Below are 23,784 nucleotides of genomic sequence, written 5' to 3'. Positions count from 1 at the left end.
AAAAATTAAAGAAAAAAAATCCCGTCTTTGCAGACTGTTGGAGCACAACTTCAGTGCTTAGCTAGGCCATTTAAAATCTGCCTTAGCTTTCACTTTCTGCTTGTGCTGAACCTAGGGATCAGTCAGCAGTAGTGAAAGCTTACGGTCTTCTCTAAGTGTATAAACTGGCCTGGACACAAGTGGCTTTCTCAATTCCCCAATATACATTGTCTTTGAATGGCCTCATTTCCTTAAGAAATTCCTATCTATTCCCTCTCAGGCTTTAGGCACTCCTTTATCTTACCTCAGCTATAATCTTTTGCTGCAGGTAGCAGCCAGTTGTTCATTTGCCTTATCATAGTTTTGAGAAATGCTTGCCACTTTTCCACCTTGAGTTGTGAATTAGATGAAACAAAGGCAAGTGCCTTGCTTCAGGCCCTCAGATTGCCCAGACAGAGTAATTTTTTGAGATGAAAAGATCCTCTGTGCCCTCAGGATGAGTGAACAGGGTCGCCCAGTTCTGAGAATGTGGGTTGCTGTCTTCAAGACCACCACGGAGCTGGGAAGGGCAATAGAGCAAGGGCAGGTAAAACACCAAGAAGATTTCCTAGGTTTTCTTTTTTTTTAAAGATTTTATTTATTTATTTGACAGACAGAGATGACAAGCAGGCAGAGAGGCAGAGGGGAAGCAGGCTCCCTGCTGAGCAGAGAACCCCATGTGAGGCTCCATCCCAGGACCCTGGGATCATGACCTGAGCTGAAAGCAGAGGCTTTAACCCACTGAGCCACCCAGGCGCCCGATTTCCTAGTTTTTAGCTTGCCTTCTCTTGACTGAGCACTAGGTTGCTATAAACCTAGCTCTGACAAAGTTGTTTCTGAATGTTTTGCCTCAGGAATAATGAGTCCTTGAAGCTACCTACCTATTTTTGCTGATGTTATTTTTTGAGTGTTTGATATTGTATACAAAAAAATTGTAGAGTTAATTTAAGGTGTGGGATGTTAAAATTCTCCAGTGATTTGGGGTGCCTGGCTGGAACAGTCAATGGAGCTTGTGACTCTTCATCTCGGGGTTGTGAGTTTGAGACCCACACTGGGTATGGAACTTCCTTAAAATAAAAAATTCTCCAGTGATTTATTTTTGCTTGTCAGTTGCATTAGCATTCCTAGATAACTTTAAGACGTCAGGAGACAGATGACTTAAAGCTGGACATCAGGCCCTGTGAGGACCAATTTCTTTCTCACTAATCTTATACTAAGGTGTAGTCCCTTAGAGTACAACTGAAGGAGCCTGGGATGTTTACCAAGGTGCTTTGTCCTAGGTGGTATCTGTGTTAAAGTGTATTTTAGGAATTTTGGAACAACTTGCTAAACTCTGTAAAGACACTCATTGCTAAATAACAAATAATAGGGCAAACAAGTCAATGCAGAAACTAAATTTATTAATGGATTTACTGAGGGCAGTTTATTTTGTTAGATATTATCCATAGCTTATGTTGACATCTGATTTTGCAGAGAAATTGTATCGTTATTTTTATTAAGGTGATTAATACTTCTGCAAGGTAAATTTAGTTCCTAAAAGTAGCACATTTTCTAATTCTCCAATTGGGCTTGGCTTTACTTAGCTATCACAGTCAAAGTCAAATGTCTCTAAATTTATATATGTAACTTGACGAAGGCATAACATTTTTTCTTTGCCTCTATTCCTTCTAAGTGTGCTTGCTCTTCATGCTGAAAAATCTCAACTTCCAGAAATTTGGCTGCTAGATCAAAATTGTCAGGAACCTGCCAAGTGTTAAGATTTCACTGAAGAAAAATATACATATACATATTTTATTATATACAAAGTACAAAGTTTCATCAGGTAAACAAAAGGATATAAATTATAGTCATAATTAATAGCATCTAAAAGCTCTTAAATCACTGGGACCTTCTGCATAACATATAGGCCACACAGCCATTAATCAGAGTTCTTGGTAGTTCTCCCATAAGAATAATCTATATTCTAGAGAAGCTGGCTTTTTACAAACTCTGTGGGGGTTAACGGGTTGGGCCTCAGAAAGGAATACTTTTACATCTGGGGGAAACAAACTAAAAATATTGAAGGAAGGACTACTTCTAGAGTTTATTGTTGACAGTAATTTTAGAACCACAAAAAGTGTTAAAGACTTCTAAGTAAAATTAACACTATCTCATAATAAGAATGGATAACATTTTGTAGCTCTATAAATGGTTTGGTCACAAATGAAAAAGGAAAAAGAGAGCTGAGAATGCAGAATGGAAAAGTCTAGGGAAGGAGGCAAGCAGATACACACATAATTCAATCATAGCAAGAAATGTACAAAGATGGTCCTTCCCAAGACTGAGTTGGCAATATTTACCTACGTAAGTTAAAGCCTAGAAGAACAGTACAACTTATATATATGTGTTGCCTAGTGATATACAAGAAAAATATTTTTCCTTTTTTTAGGAAAGAGCTATTTTATATCAAAAGCTAAAAATACATATTTACTCAATGCAAGTCCCAAATAAAAACCAACTTAATACACAGTAAACTACAGGCATGACAGAAAAATGAGTAGATATAGTAAATCCCACTAATTTACAGTATTGCCTTGATATTGTCCATTTGTTTTTCATCTGTACATAAGGCTCAAGTTCTGGAGTTATAGGTTTTATTTTTCATTTTTCTTAAAAATAGAACCACTGATCCTCAAGGTAACTAAAGATTTATCTGGTTTCGCAGAGGTAGTCTGCTCCGTGTAACAGAATGCTCTGTAGTTTCTTCCACTTTAGACCTCTCCACTGAATTAATGCCTCTGTTTTCTTTGTCTTTTCCATGTGATTTTTTATGCTGTGGACATAAGGGGAGAAATTAAGTCAATATAAAGTAACATTTGACACATACTAGCTACACTCTCTTTTCAAAGTCCTCTGGGTTATAGGCAAGAAATTAAGTGTGGAAAAGGCTCAGCACAAATTGGAGCCAAAAATTTGTTCAGTAGGTAGAAATGAATGTCTTCTTCATCTTACCATCAATGGAAGGAGTGAGGTGAAAGAATTATTAATTTTCTGCATGATTTTCCATGTGTAAAAGATTTTTCCAAGGCATAATTATAGACTTTACTGTAGGGCAATGGTTCTCAATAGGGAGCAATTTACCCCCCTCCTCCCAGAAGATATCTGGTAATATCTGGAGAGATTTTTGGTTGTTAAAAGTAGGAGGCGCTACTGGCTTCTAGTGCGTAGGAGTCAGGGATGCTGCCAAACCTCATATACTAAAGACAGTCCACCACAACAAAGGATCACCCAGCTCAAAATGTCAATAGTGCTGCTATTGAGAAAGCCTGCTCTAGGAAAACAAAGATTTAGTATCTTGCGAAAAAGGCAATTCTATTTTAAGCAGAGTCTGATATATGGCTACCTCAAGACATTTTTTTTTTTAACTGTGTTTTACCTTTTCTCTTAAACTGATTTCATATTTCTCATTTAGGAATTATATTTCATTGGAATTCTCATATTTGCCCATAGAGAGCTTTAGGAGACTAATGATATTCATTGCAAAAAATAATAATAATAATAATCCATGCTGAGAAAAATCATAAACCAACTTCAGAATTTCAAACCCAGAAAATTTCCCCACATGACACTACTGCAGGGAGAAAATAATTTCCGACTTCAGCTGAAGGTTTAAAATCCAATCCCAAATCTTTTCTGGAACTGTAGGGCCTTCCCTGCCACAGCAGAACCACTAAGCCTAGCCTTCAAAATGTCCTAACTGATAGTAAGAAAGGATTTCCAGCCAGGGGATTAAGTAGTCACAAGGGTTCTCTTTTCCTAATTTTTCTTCTTTCCTTAACTTTATAAAGATAGCAGAAAGGGTTGAAAAATGGAAAGAAATATATTTAGAGTTCTCTCATAGTAAAGAATAAAGCAAAGGGTAGGAAGGATTTGGGGATAAAATTACCTTGAGGGAAAGAGAGCAGTTTAACAGAAATTAAGGTAGAAGTTTTAACAGCTTAAATCGCAGATGGAGGGTCTTTAGGCCTTGGTGGGAAGACCTGCAAGTCTACGAGGTACAAGAACATAAACTTATCACAAGCAGCACTTCAGACTGTAAAATGTAGACATCAGTGTCATATGTGAGATCTTTTCATCATAGACTGTGTCTAGGCTCATGTCTTCAAAATAAAGGGAAAGATGCCGGGCAACACTCCTAAGAGTGTTGAAAAGAAGTTAGAAAAGGTCACAGGATTTAACTGTATAAGATCAAGGCAGGCTCAGGAAACATGAGAGAATCCTTAACAAGAGAAAAGCCTCAGGTAGGAGAAACTAATATAAACTGAGAGGCCTTCAGTCTCTGTCTTTTAAACCTCTTAGCTTTCAAAGTCTGAGTATGAGCAGACACAGGCTCCAGGACTTCCATGTCAAACGTGGAGGGAAGAGAAAAATGACTGCTCTCAGAATCCCTGGTGCACATGTGGGAAGTGGAAGGGACGAACTGTAATAGCTGAAGAGTGCTATCTGAGGATGGAGATTGAGTTAAACTTTGCCTGTAATTTTCCTACAGAAAACCCCTCATCAATTATAATATTCGTGTAAATAACATAAATCAGACAAGTTCAAAAGCCCAAGGAATGACAAAATACTTTGCTGTTCCACCCACCGAGAGGGATGCCTTCCCATTTAGCAGCCAATGGTAGACGTCCGTCAGATGTGGAAGGGGGACGTGACAGGACAGAACCACGTACCTGGAAGAACGGAATCCCACCACTTGACGAACAATCCACACCAGCATCTACAGATGGCTCCTGACTTGGAGGCTCTTCAACGGAGTGCCCTAGAACTGACTTTTCTTCATCCATGGCCTAAAGTGAGAAGGTAGATGAGTGATTAAGTCCAAGGACTTAAAAATCTTCACAAAAGGAAGTGCAGCTTTCTTCTTTGAAAATAACACAATGTCCATTGTGTAAAAGGTAAACCTCAACCAACTAAGTAGGAAGTCTATAAAATATGAGGATGCCTGGCTGGCTCAGTGGTAAGAGTATGGGACTCTTGATTTCAGAGTCATAAGTTTGATCTCCACGTTGGGTGTAGTGGTTACTTAAAGAAAAAAACTCTGAAAATTAAAAAAAAAAAAAGAAGAAGAAGAAGAATCCCAAATATTATTTTCTCATAGAGACGTACCTATAATAAAATGTTAAAAGTAGTAATCTCAGAATAATGAGGTTACAGTTTATTTTTTATCTTCTATTTCCCAATTTGTCTATAATTACTACAGTTAAGAGCAGACTGGAGATCTTCTAGGTTCTGATTCCAACTCCATCCTGTGACTTGGGACCAAGTAATTCTCAGTTTCCTCACCTCTAAAATGAGGACAGTACTAGCATCCACTTCATAGGGCCACTGAGAGTGTTAATTGAGTAAATATGTATGTAAAGGGCTTAGCACAGGCTCTGGCACATAATGAGCATAACAAAAATATTGGTTATTGTTATTACTACTTTGATAATAAAAAATGGCCAGATTAAAAGCAGCAGGCTGGGGTGCCTGGGTGGCTCAAAGGGTTAAGCCTCTGGATATGATCTCAGGGTCCTGGGATCAAGTCCCACATCAGACTCTCTGCTCGGCAGGGAGACTGCTCCCTGCCCTCTCTCTGCCTGCCTCTCTGCCTACTTGTGATCTCTGTCTCTTAAATAAATAAATAAATAAATAATCTTTTTTAAAAAATAAAAAAAAATAAAAGCATTAAGCTTAGGCTTAAGGGTCAGATAACTACCATTAATGCAACAGAGTAGGATTTAAGGGCAAAGAATAAAATTCTTCATACAAAGCGAATGACATAAAGAGTTTATGTGAGAGTTCTAACTAAAATTATGAAGCTTTAGATTTTACCTGACTGAGCTCTTCCTTGTTGTTTTCTGAACAGTTTAGCATCATTAACAGTTCAGGCTGCTTCCTTTTCAGCTGATCAAGGAGCTGTTCACGTGGTTCAGTTCTCACCAGTGTTGATGGGTAGAAGTAATTTTTCCTCTGTGGTGTTGTACCTTTAGTGGACATTATATCAATGGGAAAAGATCAAAGTGTGGGACAGGAGTAAGATTTTTTTTTTAAGTTAGACTGTATACTTCCCCATGAGTCTCTATCTTCTAAAGACATAACCATTGTCACACATGGGAATTAGCCTGTCACTCGTCAGGCACAGATTGCTTTACAACTACTATTTCCTAACTTGACAAATGATCTTAAATGGACTCAGTTATTTTCAGGATTCAACCTACCCCCAAACACATAATTATCCATCTCTGAGGATGTACAAAAGATGTGTTGTAGGCTCTAAAAGGAATCAAAGTGTTCTGAGAAATGGCAGGATTCCTGGAGTAAGTACAGTTTTCCCAACAAGATCTTTGATAGGATGATCATTTCACTGTAAATTTGGTGGTAGCTAAATATTAACGAGTTACATATCTTTTTTTTTTAAGATTTTAATTATTTGAGAGAGGGAGAGAGAACGAAGAGGGGGAGGGGCAGAGCAACAAGCAGACTCCCCACTGAGCACAAAGCCTGACACAGGGCTCATTCCCAGGACTCTGAGATCATGACCTGAACTGAAGTCAGATACTCAACCTACTGAGACACCAAGGTGCCCTGCAATTATATTTCTGTATAATGAACTCATGCTCTCATATTTTCCACAAGCACTTCTTTGTCTTTTTGCTTAGCACTTATATTCCTAATTTCATTGAAAGGTGGAAACAGGGGCGCCTGGGTGGCTCAGAGGATTACATCTCTGCCTTCGGCTCAGGTCATGATCCCAGCATCCCGGGATCGAGGCCCACATTGGGCTCCCTGCTCGATGCGAAGCCTGCTTCTCCCTCTCCCACTCCGTGCTTGTATTATTCCCTCTCTCGCTGTGTCTCTCTGTCAAATAAATAAATAAAATCTTAAAAAAAAAAAAAGTGGAAACAAATATTACAGGACTCTTGAGGAGAAAATAAACTAACATTCTTTAGCATTGCCTCCTTTTATAATTGCCTTTTTTTTTTTTTTTTCAAAAAAAGCTTTGAAGTATAATTTACATACCATAAAATCTATTCAGTGGTTTTTAGTAAATTTACGGGGTCTGCAACCCTAAATGCAATCCAAATAATCATTTGATTACTCATTCTGTTAAACAGTTTGCATACCTTCTTCCATGAAGGCTTTTCTAAATCATCATAGCCTAAAATAATCTTTGCCATCTCTGACAAAATGAGAGGTACACGTAAGAGAATGCACAATATAAGCGTTTTCCATTAAACTAGATTTATGTAATTACATTCCTCTACTATTTCTTTTTACAAACTGTGCTAGATAGATGGTTTTGGTTTTTTTTATTTGCTTTTAAAATATCTTTTCTTTGGGGCACCTGGGTGACTCAGTTGGTTAAGTGTCTGCCTTCAGCTCAGGTCATGATCCTGGTTACCCTGGTTGGGCTCCTTGCTTGGCAGGGAGCTTCCTTCTCCCTCCCCACTCCTGCCCCCGGCACCCGCTCTGGCATGTTCTCTCAAATAAATAAATAAAATCTTTAAAACAAAATCTTCTCTGAAAAAAAAAAAAAAAAAAAAAAAAAAGTTTCTCTCCCTCTGCCCTCTCCCCGCCACCCCTACGTGCTCTCTCTCTTTAAAAAAAATAAAAATAAAAGGGGCTTTGTCCATTAAGCATTTGCCTTTGGCTCAGGTCATGATCCCAGGACCCCGGTCGGGCTCCTTCCTTGGCAGGGAGCCTGCTTTTCCCTCTCCCTCTGCATGGTGCTCCCCCTGCTTTTGTGCATGATCTGTCAAATAAATAAAATCTTAAAAATAAGTAAATAAATAAAATAAAGGGGTGCCTGCCCGGGTGGCTCAGTTGGTAAAGCTTCTGATTCTTGATTTTGGCTCAGGTCGTGATCTCAAGCCCCCCTTGGGCTCTGCTCAGCCTGAAGTTGGCTTGTCTCTCTCCGTCCCCCTGCTTGCACCCCTGTTCCCACCCTGCTTGCACACACACTCTAAAATAAATAAAATCTATAAATAAAAGTAAATAAAAATCTTCTCTAAGCAAAACCAGTGCCCTAAATATTTGTAAAATCTTATTGATTCGAATGACCAAATTTTATGACAAGTTTTATGCCCAGTTTTTTTTTTTTTAAGATGTTATTTATTTATTTGACAGAGAGAGATCACAAGTAGGCAGAGAGGCAGGCAGAAAGAGAGAGGGAAGCAGGCTCCCTGCTGAGCAGAGAGCCCGATGAGGGACTCGATCCCAGGACCCTGAGATCATGACCTGAGCCGAAGGCAGAGGCTTTAACCCACTGAGCCACCCAGGTGCCCTTTATGCCCAGTTTTTGTTTTGTTTTTTTTTTTTTTAAATATTTTATTTATTTGACAGAGAGAAATCACAACTAGGCAGAGAGGCAGGCAGAGAGAGAGGAGGAAGCAGGCTCCCTGCGGAGCAGAGAGCCGGACTTGGGGCTCGATCCCAGGACTCTGGGATCATGACCTGAGCCGAAGGCAGAGGCTTTAACCCACTGAGCCACCCAGGCGCCCCTATGCCCAGTTTTACGACAAGTACATGTCACCTATATTATGACATCTAATCTTGATTAAGAATATTTTAGGGAAAAAAAAATATTTTAGGGTTCCATTTTTTCCATTTGAGATGACTGCAGTGAGATGGCAAATTCCTATCAGGCAATGGCAGGATCTGGTTTTTCTGAACATCTGGCACAGTACAAGGTTGACTTTCAACTTCAAATATGTTAATTTTCTTTCCCTTTAAAGTACCTGTTGGGATATCCAGCTTCAGATCCTGTTGTAGAAAGCAGTTAAGCTTAGTCAAACCAATTTTTATGGTTTCATTAAGTTCTAGACTTTGTGCCAATAACTTTTCTTCATCAGTAGTTATCTGATCAAAAAAAAGGTTACGCTGGTTCTCATTAACTGCTTTATGTTCATTTAATTTTTCAGTGATCTCTGATCTGGCAGCCTCACAACCTTGGTTTACAACCTGTAAATGATGCAAATGAGCTTTCATTATTAAAATCAAAGTTGTCAGCATTTTATTCAATATATTATTTCCCATAGTAAAATTTCCCATAGTAAATTGAAATTTCCCATAGTAAAAACTTTAAAGAACATATGCAAAAGAAGAGAGAACAGTATAATTCCCTCTTGTATTGACCACCCAGTTTCAACATTTATCAAACAAGATTAACCACTTGGGGTATATAGATCAAACAAGATTAACCACTCCTCCTCCTCTTCCCATAGAATTATTTTAAAGCAAATCCTGTATCATTTCATCCACTTACTTCAGCATACATCTCTAAGAGTTAAGAGCTTTTTTAAGACCACTCTCACATCTAAAAATGTTAGCACTGATTTCTTTTTATCAAATGTCTAGTCAGCATGCAAATTTTACCAATTATCTCAAATGTTTTTCACAATTTATTTTTTTTTTAAAGATTTTATTTATTTATTTGACAGAGAAAGAGAGATCACAGGCAGGCAGAAAGAGAGAGAGAGAGAGAGAGAGAGAGAGAAGCAGGCTCCCTGCTGAGCAGAGGGCCCGATGCAGGGCTTGATGCAGGGCTCGATCCCAGGACCCTGAGATCATGACCTGAGCCAAAGGCAGAGACTCAACCCATTGAGCCACCCAGGCACCCCCATGTTTTTCACAATTTGTTTAAATTTATCATTAGATTTGGTTATCTGTCTTAAGTAGATGACCATATAATTTATCACCTAAACTGGGATACTTTTCAGAGTGAAAAGACCCTTCTTAATAACAATTACCTCCAAACAACAGATGTAAACAAGGACTATCCCAGGAAAACTAGGTCTTAAGACCCTCTGGTCTTAACTCTCTTTTAATATAGGATACCTTTCCTCGTACTTTTAAAATTATTTAGCAAGAATATTTTGTAGGTGGTGCTAAAAGCAGATATGCCTGGTTCCATCTCTCATGTTAAGATTAATCCATTGGGGCACACCTCGGTGGTTCAGTCAGTTAAGCAGCTGCCTTTGGCTCACGTCATGATCCCACATTCCTAGGATCGAGCCCCACATCAGGCTCCCACATTAGCAGGGAGCCTGCTTCTCCCTTCCCCCTTCCTGCCACTCCCCTGCTTGTGCTCTCTGTCTCTCTCAGTCAAATAAATAAAATCTTTAAAAAAAAAAAAAAAGATTAATCAGTTGAGGCACCTGGCTGGCTCAGTTGGTAGAGCATGCAGCTCTTAATCTCAGGTTTGTGAGTTCAGGGATGGGAGTAGAGTTTACTTAAAAAAATAAATAAAATTTTTAAAAAGGAAAGAAAGAAAAAAAAGATTAATTAGTGAGTTTCCATGTCATCACCCTATTAATTATAAAGCTCACAATCAAGGGGTGCCTGCCTACTCAGTCAGAAGAGCATGAGACTCTTGATCTCAGGGTCATGAGCTTGACCCTCATGTTGGGTGTAGAGATTACAAAAAACAGAAACGAAAACAAAAACCCACAAAACTTGAAAATAAAATAAAATAAAATAAAAATTCTCCATCAGTTTTTATCAAATGGTTTGGACAGTAACTAATGTCCATGGGGGTTATCTCACTAGGGTTGCAAATGGTTTTCAAATTCTTCCATTTCTTCTGCATTAGTTGGGATTCTTCTATGAAACACTTTTCTTCATCCACTATCCTGTTAAACCATGATAGAGTTCTTTTGGCAAAGACACATGGTTGCTCAACTGTTTCCCTTTATTTATCAGTTTTCAAAATAATGCACTGCTTCCCTAACATGATCCAAAGAAGACCTATGAAAAAAGTTTTAAATATTTTATTTATTTATTTGACAAACAGAGCTCAGAAGTAGGCCGAGAGAGAAGAGGAAGCAGGCTCCCCGCGGAGCAGAGAGCCTGATGTGGGGCTCGATCCCAGGACCCTGGGACCATGACCCGAGCCAAAGGCAGAGGCTTAACCCACCGAGCCACCCAGGCGCCCCGACCTATGAAATTTTTATGATTTCATAAGCTTTAATATATTTAATAGATTTTAATCTATTATAATAATTATTCCTTTTGATACTCAAATTATACCATCTTTAAACAAAGGAATGTCATCAAGGGCTCCTATGTTTTTTTGATACAACCCCACTAATCTTTAATAGCTCTTTTACTTTTTGGTATGACAGGACCTCTTGGCTTATCTGGTATAATTTCCTGTTTCAACCTAAAATCAGCTATTTCTCCATTAACCTTGGTTCCTTTTGGTAAAAATAATAGCTTATGTACAGCTTAAAATACTTACTTTTTTAAAAAAACTTATATTCTTTTACCTAGTTCCTGAGAATATTAGTAAAATCCTTTTATAGCACAGAGAGAAAAACCAAGCCGCAAAGTGTTCATGCAAGTGTTCAGATCAAGAAAACACACAAACCTATCAAGTATCCTTTGAGCAGTAAGAACAATATCCTAAATATTTAAAGTTGTAACAAGTTTGAATTATATTAAAAAAACAGGGTGCTCTTAATTGAAAGAACAAGTCAAAAACCAAGGATACAGGACAGATCAGACACAGGAGTTAAATAATTTCAAATTCTAGGAGACAGGTACATAAACTAAATCATGTAATACTAACTATTATGCTTAAAATTTTAATTCATGATTTTAAAACATATCTGTTTTGAAACCAATTCTTAGCCAAGAATATTTAATTTTCTGGTGATCACTATTCTCTCCAAAGTAGGTTCCAATTACAAAGTTATTACCTTCAATAAGTTGTGAAGTTCTTCTTCCCTTTTATTTAAACAAGATACCCACTGTTCAGTAAAAGAAAGCGTGCTTGTGTTCAGGGCCTCACATCTCTGTTCAGTTTCTTGAGATACTACTTCAAGGCTGTCACCAAGTTTATCACAGTGTTGCACAGACTCTTCAACCAATTTTGTACCTTCTTGGTTAAAGTGTCTGAGTTCCTGTGACAAGCCATCACAATCAGCACAAAATTGTGTATTATAAAATGTTGTTTTGCTGATTATATCCTTAGATTTCCTATAGAAAAAGAGAACAACATTGTTAAAACAGAAAACTTAGACTCAAAAGACCTATAACTTGCCCAAGATCACCCAGTTCAAAAATGGTATATTTGAACCCAGGCAGTCTGGCTCTAGAGCCCGTGCTCTTAATGACTCTTCTATGTTGAGAATGGATGCTTTGGCCAGTGTCTCTTCATAGCAGACCGACATCATATCTGTTATTAAATGACCTTTGGAAATGTCTTTTCTCATAAAACCTTTCCCAGCTCTCCTCTAGATATGAAGCTTTACTTTGTACCTCTTAAGAGTAATGACTATACAGTTATTAAATAAAATCTGCCATGTGTTTTATTCCTTCTACTAGATTATGTTACTTAAGGTCATCACCTGCAGTCTCTAGTCTAGTCCCTAAACTGTCCACAATCAGTCTGTCATTCTGTTCTTCAGCAGTTTTACCTTGCCTATGACTTAAATAAATGGTAAAAATTATAAATGTTATAAAACAAAGTCAACTATAAAGCTGTCTACTAATAAAGAATATTATATTGGGGTGTGACAAACTATACACCTAGTGCACATAGTACCCTGCAACATAACCCTGAAAGAAAAGTAAAGTCCTCTGAAGACTTCAGAGTTGAACTTTGGTGAATGAAAGTTACCCTCTATTACCACTAGATGGTACACCATGTGAGGAAACCAAATGAGGAAGCAAACAGGTTGAAAACCGAAGTTCAGCTGCAGGTTAAATGGAAATGATTGAAAAAGGAAAAGAAATTCAAGTGAAAAGCTTGGAGACTATCAACATAAATCTAGTCCCTCAAGGAATCACAACCTAGTAGGAAGATGAAATTTATTCATGAGTGACTACCATCCATGACAATAAGTGCCATAGGCAGTGAGTGAGTCTCGAACTTCAGTGTATATTAACCTCCCCTAGATTCCTGGGCCCTACACCTGGCTGATTCTTTTACACAGTCCCTGGATCACACTTTGGAAACCACTGGTATAGGCAATAAGTGTCAGGAAGATAGCGAAAATGGCTTGCAGAGAGCTTAAAAAGAGTGTATCATAATTCCCCAGCCATTTCAATCCTGTTCTAGTATTCCCTTCAGAGCTATTGAAAAAGCCAGAAATCCTTTAAAAAAAAAGTGGGGAAATGCTTTCTGGACTCAGAGTCTAGAAAGAAGAGTTCAGAATGGGGCATGATATAATGAATAGGATCATTCATTGTAAGAACTGGAAAAACAATGATAGGAGTTAGGTAGTAAAAGAGGCAATAGCTAGAATTCTAGAACAGCACTATTCAATAGAATATAATATGAGCCACATACTTAAAAAATTTCTAGTAGCAAAAACAAAAAAAATTCTAGTAGCCACATTAAAAAAAGGAATAAAGGGGTGCCTGGGTGGCTCAGTGGGTTAAAGCCTCTGTCTTCCGCTCAGGTCATGATCCCAGGGTCCTGGGATCGGGTCCCACATTGGGCTCTCTGCTAGGCGGGAAGCCTGCTCCCCCCCAACCCTCCACCTGCCTCTCTGCTGCCTACTTGTGATCTGTCAAATAAATAAATAAAATCTTAAAAAAAAAAAAAGGAAATAAAGTGATCAGAGTAAAACTGCCCTGGGTGTATACAGCATATGCAAAAGCAAAATATATGAAAACAATGCATAAAAAAAATGGGAGGAAGAAATTGGGAATATACTGTTATAAGGTCCTTTGATCACACATGAAACAGCAAATTACCTAAAACTGTATTAACATTATTTAAAAATGTGTGTCATTAATCCTAGAAAAACTTCTTTAAAAAGGTAATTTAAAAGTATGAACAATAAGACCTGCCTCAGTAGCTCAGTCAGTAAAGTGTCTAACTCTTGATTTCAGCTCAGGTCATGATCTCGGAGCCTGCTTAGGATTCTCTCCCTCTGCCCACCCCTCCCTCAACCACCACCACTATCATTTGCACTCTCTCTTAAAAAAAAAAGTATACTGGGGCGCCTGGGTGGCTCAGTGGGTTAAAGCCTCTGCCTTGGGCTCGGGTCATGATCCCAGGGTCTTGGGATCAAGCCCTGCATTGTGCTCTCTGCTCAGCGGGGAGCCTGCTTCCTCCTCTCTCTCTGCCTGCTTCTCTGCCTACTTGTGATCTCTGTCAAATAAATAAATAAAATCTTTTTTAAAAAAAGTATAAATGATAAATCAATGGAAGAGATAAAATGAAAACATAAAAACATTCAACTTAATTAGGAAAGGAATAAAGGAAACAAAGCACAGAATAGGCAACAAATAGAAAACAGCACCATGGTAGATTTTAATTCAACTATACCAATACTTAAAATGAAAATGTATCAGTTAAAAGAGGTATATTGTTAAATATAATGAAAAAGCAAGGTGATATCTGCAAGAAATTCACTTTTAATATAAGGATATAAAGATGCAGGCCAGAAGTGAAAGGATGGGAATACATTACATATGAATAGCAATCAATGGAAAGCTAGGTACTTATATTGGTTTCAAAGTAGACTTTAGAACAAGGAAGATTATCAGGGATAAAATGGGACATTACAGGTGGTAAAGCAGTCAGTTCTCTAAGACATATTAACCCTAAATGTGTATGAATCTAACAATAGAGCATCACATATATGCAGCAAAAACTGATAAAACTGATGAGAAACAGACAAATCTAAAATTATAACTGGAGATTTCAACACCCCTCTCTTTATAATTAATAGAACAAATAGGCAGAAATTCAGTAAAGGGATGCTTGGGTGGCTCAGTGGGTTAAGCCTCTGCCTTCAGCTCATGTCATGATCTCAGGGTCCTGAGATCGAGCCCCGTATCAGGCTCTCTGCTCAGCAAGGAGCCTGTTTCCTCCCCTCTCTCTGCCTGCTTCTCTGCCTGCTTGTGATCTCTCCCTCTCTGTCAAAATAAATAAATAAAATCTTAAAAAAAAAAAAAAAAAAGAGACTCAGTAAGGATACAGATGACACAAATAACACTATCAATCAACTAGACTTTAACTGACCTATATAGAACATTTCATCCATCAAAAGCAGAATACAAATTTTTTCATATGGGTAGCACCAAATAAAACCTATCAGAATGCAAGGGCTCTGAAAACAAAATTGTCTTTGTAACCAAAGCTCACAAAACTGGGCCAGGACCTTCATATTAAACTTAGACAAAACTGAATGCCTGCCAAAAAAGACTTAAGTCGGATTCTGAATCTCCTAACATAACCAAAATGTTCAAGATATAGTCAAAACCATTCCAGAAAAATCACAACTTGAATTAGACAAGACAACAGGTGCCAACACTGAAATAATTCCAATGCTGGAATAATCTGTCAAGGATTTTAAAGCAGCCATATAAAAATGTTTCAGTGGAAAAAAAATTTTTCGGTAAACAATTAAAACACTTTTGGAGAAAATTAAACCTTAACAAAGAAATATAAGAATTAAAAAAAGAACGAAATGAAAATTATCAAACTGAAAAACCCAATAACTGAAATATATAAAATACCTCATTGAATGGGTTCTATAGTAGGTTAAAGATGACAAAGAACATGAAGACAGTTCATAAAATGCACTCAATCTGAGGGGCACCTGGGTGGCTCAGTTGGTTAAGCCACTGCCTTCAGCTCAGGTCATGATCCCAGAGTCCTGGGGTCAAGTCCTGCATCAGGTTCCCAGCTCTGCAAGGAGTCTGCTTCTCCCTCTGACCTTCTCCCCTCTCATGCTCTCTCTCACTTTCTCTCTCAAATAAATAAATAAAATCTTTTAAAAAAAATTTTTTTTACTCAATCTGAACAACAAAGAGAAAATAAACTATCTATATAGCCTCAGAGACCTATGGAACCACAATAAAAGATCTAACATTTGTGTCATCCAAGCCCTAGAAGCAGAGGAGAAAGAATATAGAGCTGAAAAATGTTCAAATAATGGATGAAAATTTCCACAACTGGTGACAAGCATAAGTGTACAGATTCAAGAAGCTGAGTAAATCCAAATAGGATAACCTTAAAGAAATATGTAAGAAGACACAATATAATGAAACCTCGAAAAACTAAAGGCAAAGAAAAATATGTTGAAAGGAGTTACAGAGAAATTCCAATTAATCACAAAGGCCAATCCCAACTGAGGGACACTGTACTAAAAAAATATTCTACAGTATTGAAAAGGAAAGGTCATAAAAGACAAACATTATGAAACTACTCCAGATTAAAGGAGATTCAAGAGGGCGCCTGGGTGGCTCAGTGGTTTAAGCCGCTGCCTTCGGCTCAGGTCATGATCTCAGGGTCCTGGGATCGAGTCCCACATCGGGCTCTCTGCTCGGCAGGGAGCCTGCTTCCCTCTCACTCTCTCTGCCTGCCTCTCTGCCTACTTGTGATCTCTCTCTGTCAAATAAATAAATAAAATCTTTAAAAAAAAAAAATTAAAAAAAGGAGTTCAAGAGACATGACAACTAAGTGCAATGTGTGATCCTAGATTAAATCCTAGAGCAGGAGGAAACTCTTTCTTTTCCTATAAAGAACATCAGTGAGATAACTGGCAAAATTTGAATTGGGTCTGTAATACTAGATAACAGGAGTTACCAATACTGATTTTCTGATTTATAATAATTATAATAATATAAGAGATTATCCTTATTTTTAGGAAATACAGACTGAAGTATTTAAGGGAAAGTGAACCTTATGTCTGCAACGTATACATAGCTAGTTCAGAAAAGATACCTAGACAAAACATAAAAGGGGCTGGGAAGAGAGAAAGGGAATGAGAATGAGAAAGCAAACATAATAAAATGTTAAAAGAGAAATTGAGTTGATAATATTTGTACCGTTTGAAACCTTCTATTCTGAAATAACTTCAGGCAGGAGAAAAGTTAAAGAGAACTAAAAACTGCTTACTGTTCTGTATTTTCTTGGATGCTACCTAGTGGTTTTTGGATGTTTTCACACTTTTCCTCCAAGGCACAGAATCTCTCTGCCCAAAGATTGATTAACTGGCAAAGTTCCTGTAAGAAAGGTATAGAAGTCATAGCTGAGAATTATACAAATTCTTGACAAGAGAACTTTAATTTCACTTCTCACCCATAGAGGAAAGCTGTGTAACTAATATTAAAAGGATAATATGATTGGAATTTTTCAAAAGGTAAACAATTAGCAAACTTTGCTACTTCAACTACCAATTAGTAACAAATTACTTTCAGTGTACCTCAAAACTAAGCAAGTACACCACGATGTCCCCTTATGCTATTAAGAACTACTCTGACAGGGATACAGCACCAGCTGCTGCTTAACTGATAACACTACTATGAGAGAAAAATACTGATGATCTGATGGGCCAAGCAGACCAAAAATAGTATTAATTACTTAAATTAAAACATTTTACAGAATTTAGCTAGGTCATATTAATAAACTCTAGTTTTACCTTCGCTCGTACTAGGCATCTTTAAAAACAAGTTCTTCTAAGGCACACAACATGATAGGGATTGAAACTTACAAAATAAAGCAGCTACACTAAAGGCCACGGAAGTGCTGAACACGCACCCAGAATTCTTGTTCACTGTTCCGTCCATTAGTTGACCAACATCTCTAAAATACACATCAGTTGGGGGCGCCTGGGTGGCTCAGTGGGTTAAAGCCTCTGCCTTTCGCTCAGGTCACGATCCCAGGGTGCTGGGATCGAACCCCGCATCGGGCTCTCTGCTTGGCAGGGAGCCTGCTTCCTCCTCTCTCTCTCTCTGCCTGCCTCTCTGCCTACTTGTGATCTCTATCTGTCAAATAAATAAATAAAATCTTTAAAAAAAAAAAAAAATAAAAAAAAAAAATAAAATACACATCAGCTGACAGTACATATTCAAGACTGCTTACAAATAAATCAGTATGTTTATAGTCAGTATTTTTATAGTCTGTCAGTATTTTTATAGTCTCAAAGTAGAGGAAAATGCAAGTATTATCCGATTTACCTACATGTAGTACGTGTTCAGAGTTTTCATAAATGTCTTGTTAGTGCTGACTTCAAGTTCTAGAATATCTGAGAAACAGTTCATATAATAAATTTAACTTCCATAAAGCCAGGGAAGTCAAATCATTCATGTTAAAAATACTTTCTGGATCACAGGTGTTTTGCTTGTTTTTAAACAGCTGCTTATCAGTTTTAAACATTTCAAAACAGCTCATATATAAAAAGCTGATCTACCTTAGAACATATCCCTGAAAAGATAAGGAGGGTTGATGCAGAGGGATGAGAAACTGCTACAATTTCAAATTGCAAGAATATGTTCTAGAAACAGAGCCACTCAAAAGGGGATGCCTTTCAGGCACTAGACTCACCACGACTACTCTCAGAGGATCTAAACACTCTCACATGCTTTTGAGGCCTTGGTTTCCTCATGAGAAAACTATGCTAGTAAGAGCATGTGTATCTACACTGATGACAGGAATAAGCACATACTGAGGGACTCAGGAAATGTTAACTATTATTTTTACTAATGTGATGTTCATCTTTTCTCCAAAAAGTTTCATGCTGATCAATTAGGGAAACGAATACTCTGACTTCAAACCTGCTTTAACTCTTGCCTAAAAATCTTGGATTTGTTTCCTTTTTCATTTTGGATGACGTGGATATGAATTCCTTCTCCCTTACTTCCAAAGAAAAGAAAACTCTTATTACTCACTAAATCATGTCAATAGTTTTATTGACCAAAGAATTCTGTCATGTAATAATTAGCCTCGTTTAATAAAATTTTACACACTCATTGCTCAGGCCTTAGTAATATCAGGTGTTATTTTCCATATATGTCATCTTACAGATTATGACTTACCTAGTTGGGAGGTTGGTTTTGGTTTAAAGCCTAATGCATGCAGTGAGGAACAGCTTACATGGAGGAAGGTAAGTCATAAATTACATTTACAATCAATAAAAATTAAGAATCATATTAATTGGGGTGCCTCAGTGAGTGCTCAGTCAGTTAAGAGTCCAACTCTTGGTTTCAGCGCAGTTCATGATTTCAGGGTCATAAGATGAACCCCGCATGGAGCCCAGTGTGGAGCCTCTTAAGATTCTCTCTGTCTCCCTCTGCCTCTGCCCTTCCCCCCACCAAGAGCGCCCATGAACTCTCTCCTGCTCTCTCTCTCTCTCAAAAAAAAAATTGTATTAATTTATTACAATTCAAATGTCTGACATCGATGACACAGAAATAGTAACAGGATACAGTTTATGAAAGAAAATAACTATCCATGTTACCCTAGAAAAAACCAATTTATCAAATTATACTGTAGATACATATTCATTGTAAATATTATAACCATTTTCTTCTAATTGCACCCCCAAAGGCATGTTTCTCTAGCTTCATCCTGGTGTGATGAAAGGATAATCTTGTTAGTCTTTTATTTATTTTTTTAAGATTTTATTTATTGTTCCTTTGAGAGTGAGAGTGTGTGTGAGCCGGAGGAGGTGTAGAGGGGGAGGGAGAGGCAGAGAATCTCAAGCAGACTCCCCTGAGTGTGGGGCTTGATGCAGGGCTCAATCACACCACTCTGAGATCATGACTTGAGCTGAAATCCAGAGCTGAACGCTTAACAGACTGAGCCACCCAGGCGCCCCTCTTGTTTGCCTTATAGATCTTTAGCATAGGGCTCTAAATGTAGCAAATCCCAAAATATTAACTGGTCAAGAAAAGCATTCTTAATTATTTTTTATTAATTAGTGTTATAAGCAAGAGTGGCTATGATATCTTCAGGTTTCTAAATTAGTTTTACAGCATTCAGATTACATAAAACAGAGATTATCAAGTTAAAGATTATAAAACTTCCAGGGGCAGCTGGGTAGCTCAGTGGGTTAAAGCCTCTGCCTTCAGCTCAGGTCATGATCCAGGGACCTGGGATCGAGCCCCACATCGGGCTCTCTGCTCAGCAGGGAGCCTATTTCCCCCTCTCTCTGCCTGCCTCTCTGCCTACTTGTGATCTCTGTATAATAAATAAAATCTTTAAAAAAAAAAAGATTACAAAACTTCCTTTTTATGCTCCCCAAATCACCTAAATGAGATACCTGTGAATGGATTTTTTTAATTGTCTTCAGGTCTTCAGTTAAGTTTTCACATAGCTTCCGTGATTCAGCCAAGGAAGAAATTGTATTTTCTTGTAGTTCGTGAAGATTGTTACACAGTGTACTGAGAAAGCCATCCATTTCCTTTTTCTGATCTTCTATCTTTGAAGGAAAAAGTTTCTTTTAATTAAAAAAACTTTTTTGTTGGACACATATGAAACAGAACACATACAAAATGGAACACATACAAGCTAGAAAACAGTATATAAAGTCTTGCCTTATCAGCCGCTGGGACCCCAGTTCCACTCTCACCTTCAAGAGACCATTGCTATAATTTTTAAACACTTCCAGAGATAATTTATGCATATTTAGGCAGACATATGCATGTATACATGAATACACACACCTTCCCCTACCCATGGCAGCATGCTATATACATTCCTACGTAAATGCACTTATTGTGAAGATCATTCTGTTTTTCTTAGCAATGGTTTTGTTGATCACATCAATGGCAGCAAGCATCTTATTTCCTCCCAACTCACAACCCATGGCTTTTGCATGTATACAGATGTGGCCACAGATAGTTAGAATTTCTTTCTTAAACAATTTGATTTTGAGAAATTAAGAACATAGTATTTGTTACCTTACTGGCCACTGTCAATGAAGTCTTGAAAATATGCTTTAGTTGATTGTTTATTTTCAGTATAGATGCCATCGCAGGGGATAAAACTGTTTCCAGTGAAGTTAGAAGGTCAGTCTTAAGTACATCCTGGTTAAAAAGAATATTTTCCCATCCATAAGTGTGGCTGGTTAAATGACAGTATCTTAAATACTTCGTTAACACATGCATAGTGAAATCTTAAGTTTCCTTTCTCTAATCTTTATAGCCTATAAAGCTTATTTGTTTCTAGAATTATATTCATCTTAAGTTACTTAATCCTACTTATAGTAATTAAGAAAATGGTCATGTAGTATATGATAGATTCCTAACAGTCTAATGGAATAGAAGTCCAAATAATTCAGAAGAGGGGAAAATGACAATTATTTGATAAGATTTCGGCATTGCAAATAAAGGAAATTTTTTAAAAAACTGCACAAGTACATTTTAACAAAATAAATTTCAATAAGTTTAAGTTACTAGTCAAAAAGGCTGAGACTGAATAGCCTTCAAAGGTAGGCTTTGAGCTGGAGGCATTTAACTTTGAAGACCTGGTGACTTATATCCTATTGTATCTGAAGAACTTGTCAAGGTTCTTGTTCTTGTCAAGGTGTATACAAAGTTGAGAATGTAGATTGGGCATTTTTTTTCTTTTTTAGACTGGTAATTTTCACAAAAAGGAAAAAACTCCAACCTTAAGTTCCCTTCACTTGGTCAGGGTGAGGAACTATAATAGAAACAATTAGTGAAGAGTGAAAGGAAAAGGCTACTGCTACTCTTTTGGAAAGAAAAGCTATCATCATTTCAACTCATGCTATGGGAGCAGCAGTCATCTCGCAATTATTTGACTCCAGCAGTGTTTCCAAGGTGGTATATAACTTGGTAGGAAGACACCAATAAATACAGTCTTGCATTTAGTGCATGAATCAATTTCCTAAAAGTCAGTACCAACTGAGCATCTTTTAACTTTGTCAAATTTGGGTGAATGAAGAAATCTATCAAATAGTGTCATATAAAGAATGAATCCAGGCAGTATCAACTAATACTTGGGAAATTATTTACTTAGTAGTTATTTACTTGGAAAATGTTCAACAGATATTGTTAGAATCAAAAGGGGAGGCAGAGAGCCTACCTAAAGAAGAAAACAAGAAATATGGTCAAGGACTTCCTAGGCAAATCATACAATTACAAAATAAAGAGTATTATTCAAATCAGCTATGAAGGAGGTAATACTAGTGTAATTGGATGAGTGGCTTCTAGAGAACTATGAAAAAAAGCTTTATGGTTAAGGGCTCGATCACACAGATCTGGCCCCGTAAGTTGTCATAGGTGTTCCTAGAATTCTAGCAGGTTTTTTTTCTTGCACTTTTCTGTATTATCGTTACTTTAAAATCAACCATCTAACATCCCCCCTGGTTGGGTCAACTGTAACATCAGCATAACCATTCCAGAACCCTTGAAGAAGAGGAAATTTACCAATTTCTAAGCCAACTAACAACTGATGGGTCCCCTGAATTCATCTGGTGGTGCCAAAACTGCCCTTTCTAGTTATTAGGCTTGCTAACTCCTGCTCTTAATGTTACAAGGTATAAGTGAAAAAGAGTTTCAAAGGTTGGTTGGCACTTGGAAGTTAATCTTTCTGGGGAAAAAAAAAAAACAAAACAGCAGAGAGATTTGCTTTTAAAAATATAAATCTGGGGGGTGCCTGGGTGGCTTAGTCTGTTAAGCGTCTGCCTTTGGCTCAGGTCATGATCCCAGAGTCCCAGGACTGAGCCCCGCATGGAGGGTGGGGGGGTGGTTTCCCACTCAGCAGGGAGTCTGCTTCTCCCTCTGCCCTTCACCCAGCTCATGCTCTCTCTCACTTACTCTCAAATAAATAAAACCTTAAAAAATATATATGAGTCTACTCTTAAAGTGGTATTTATAACTGTAAAGCTTAAAATGAAAGAGCAGTTAACATTGTTTTCAAAGGCTTATCAAAGTAACACTCGAAAAATACTTTAAGAGATTTACTAACAATCAATGTCTGAAGTACAGTTTTACTTTCTGCTGCTAATGATTGTTCTTTTAATATCATATTAGAAATCTGAGAAACACGTATAGACACATTTTCTGGAACCGATGTGAGAGATCCAAGTGCTGTTGTAGTAATTGTGTCTAATGCAGAGACACTGGAAGACAGCAGGTTACCTATATCAAAAAGAAAAAAGATACAAACTTTGACATAAATATATTAATACAGTTAGAAGTACTCTAAAGAGGTTGAGAAAATTATATCCTTGTGAAAATTTGTAATAACAAGCTTAAAATAATTGGTTCATTACATCAGCTAGGAAATATTTCAAATATAAATTATTTATGTTCTAGTGTATCCTGCAAGTTTATTAGACCCATCACTATGTTCGCAGTAAACCAAGAATCATTGTGATCTCCAGCTACAAGTAATTACAGTACTATAGTAGGTAAAAGAGGTTATAAAAATTAATAAACCAAACTACCAAACTTAGAGTGGTTGGCTTAGAGCGACTAGACTCTAGATGATTTTTACAAAATATTTACATTTCTGTATCTTCTATAGTGAATATAATACTTTCATATTAAAAAACTAATACTCAGGGGCGTCTGGGTGGCTCAGTGGGTTAAAGCCTCTGCCTTCGGCTCAGGTCATGATCCCAGGGTCCTGGGATCGAGCCCCGCATCGGGCTCTCTGCTTGGCGGGGAGTCTGCTTCCCCTTCTCTCTGCCTACCTCTCCTCCTACTTGTGATCTCTGTCAAATAAATAAAAACTTTAAAAAAAACAAAAACAAAACAACAACAAAAAAAGCAATACTTAGGGGTGCCTGGGTAGCTCAGTGGGTTAAGCCTCTACCTTTGGCTAAGGTCATGATCTCAGGGTCCTGGGATCGAGTCCCCTATTAGGCTCTCCGCTGGGCAGGGAGCCTACTTCCTCCTTTCTCTCTGCCTGCCTCTCTGCCTACTTGCGATCTCTCTCTGTCAAATAAATAAAATCTTAAAAAAAAAACCCCAAAACAACTAATACTTAAAAAAGAGTTTTTTCCCGGGCGCCTGGGTGGCTCAGTGGGT

General features: G+C 37.6%; 1 protein-coding gene across 1 annotated transcript in view; it reads right to left on the bottom strand.

The window, feature by feature from the left end:
- Window positions 1–676: 676 nt before the first annotated feature.
- Window positions 677–23,784, bottom strand: part of KIF11 (kinesin family member 11) — a 45,359-nt gene continuing 22,251 nt past the window's right edge. Inside the window, exons 14-22 of the mRNA XM_046028093.1 lie at window positions 22,718–22,890; window positions 20,686–20,811; window positions 20,046–20,204; window positions 16,901–17,007; window positions 11,739–12,018; window positions 8,778–9,000; window positions 5,872–6,023; window positions 4,728–4,844; window positions 677–2,830 (exon numbers count right to left, since the gene is read on the bottom strand). Of these exons, the coding sequence (XP_045884049.1) occupies window positions 2,699–2,830; window positions 4,728–4,844; window positions 5,872–6,023; window positions 8,778–9,000; window positions 11,739–12,018; window positions 16,901–17,007; window positions 20,046–20,204; window positions 20,686–20,811; window positions 22,718–22,890 (1,469 nt within the window). The 3' untranslated portion in view covers window positions 677–2,698. The remainder of the gene's footprint in view (window positions 2,831–4,727; window positions 4,845–5,871; window positions 6,024–8,777; window positions 9,001–11,738; window positions 12,019–16,900; window positions 17,008–20,045; window positions 20,205–20,685; window positions 20,812–22,717; window positions 22,891–23,784) is intronic.

This window comes from Meles meles, chromosome 13 (genome assembly GCF_922984935.1).
Source record: "Meles meles chromosome 13, mMelMel3.1 paternal haplotype, whole genome shotgun sequence".
In the NCBI taxonomy this organism is placed as follows: Eukaryota; Metazoa; Chordata; class Mammalia; order Carnivora; family Mustelidae; genus Meles; species Meles meles.
The sequence above is the reverse complement of the archived record's forward strand: the minus strand, read 5'-3'. Positions and strand labels throughout refer to the sequence as shown.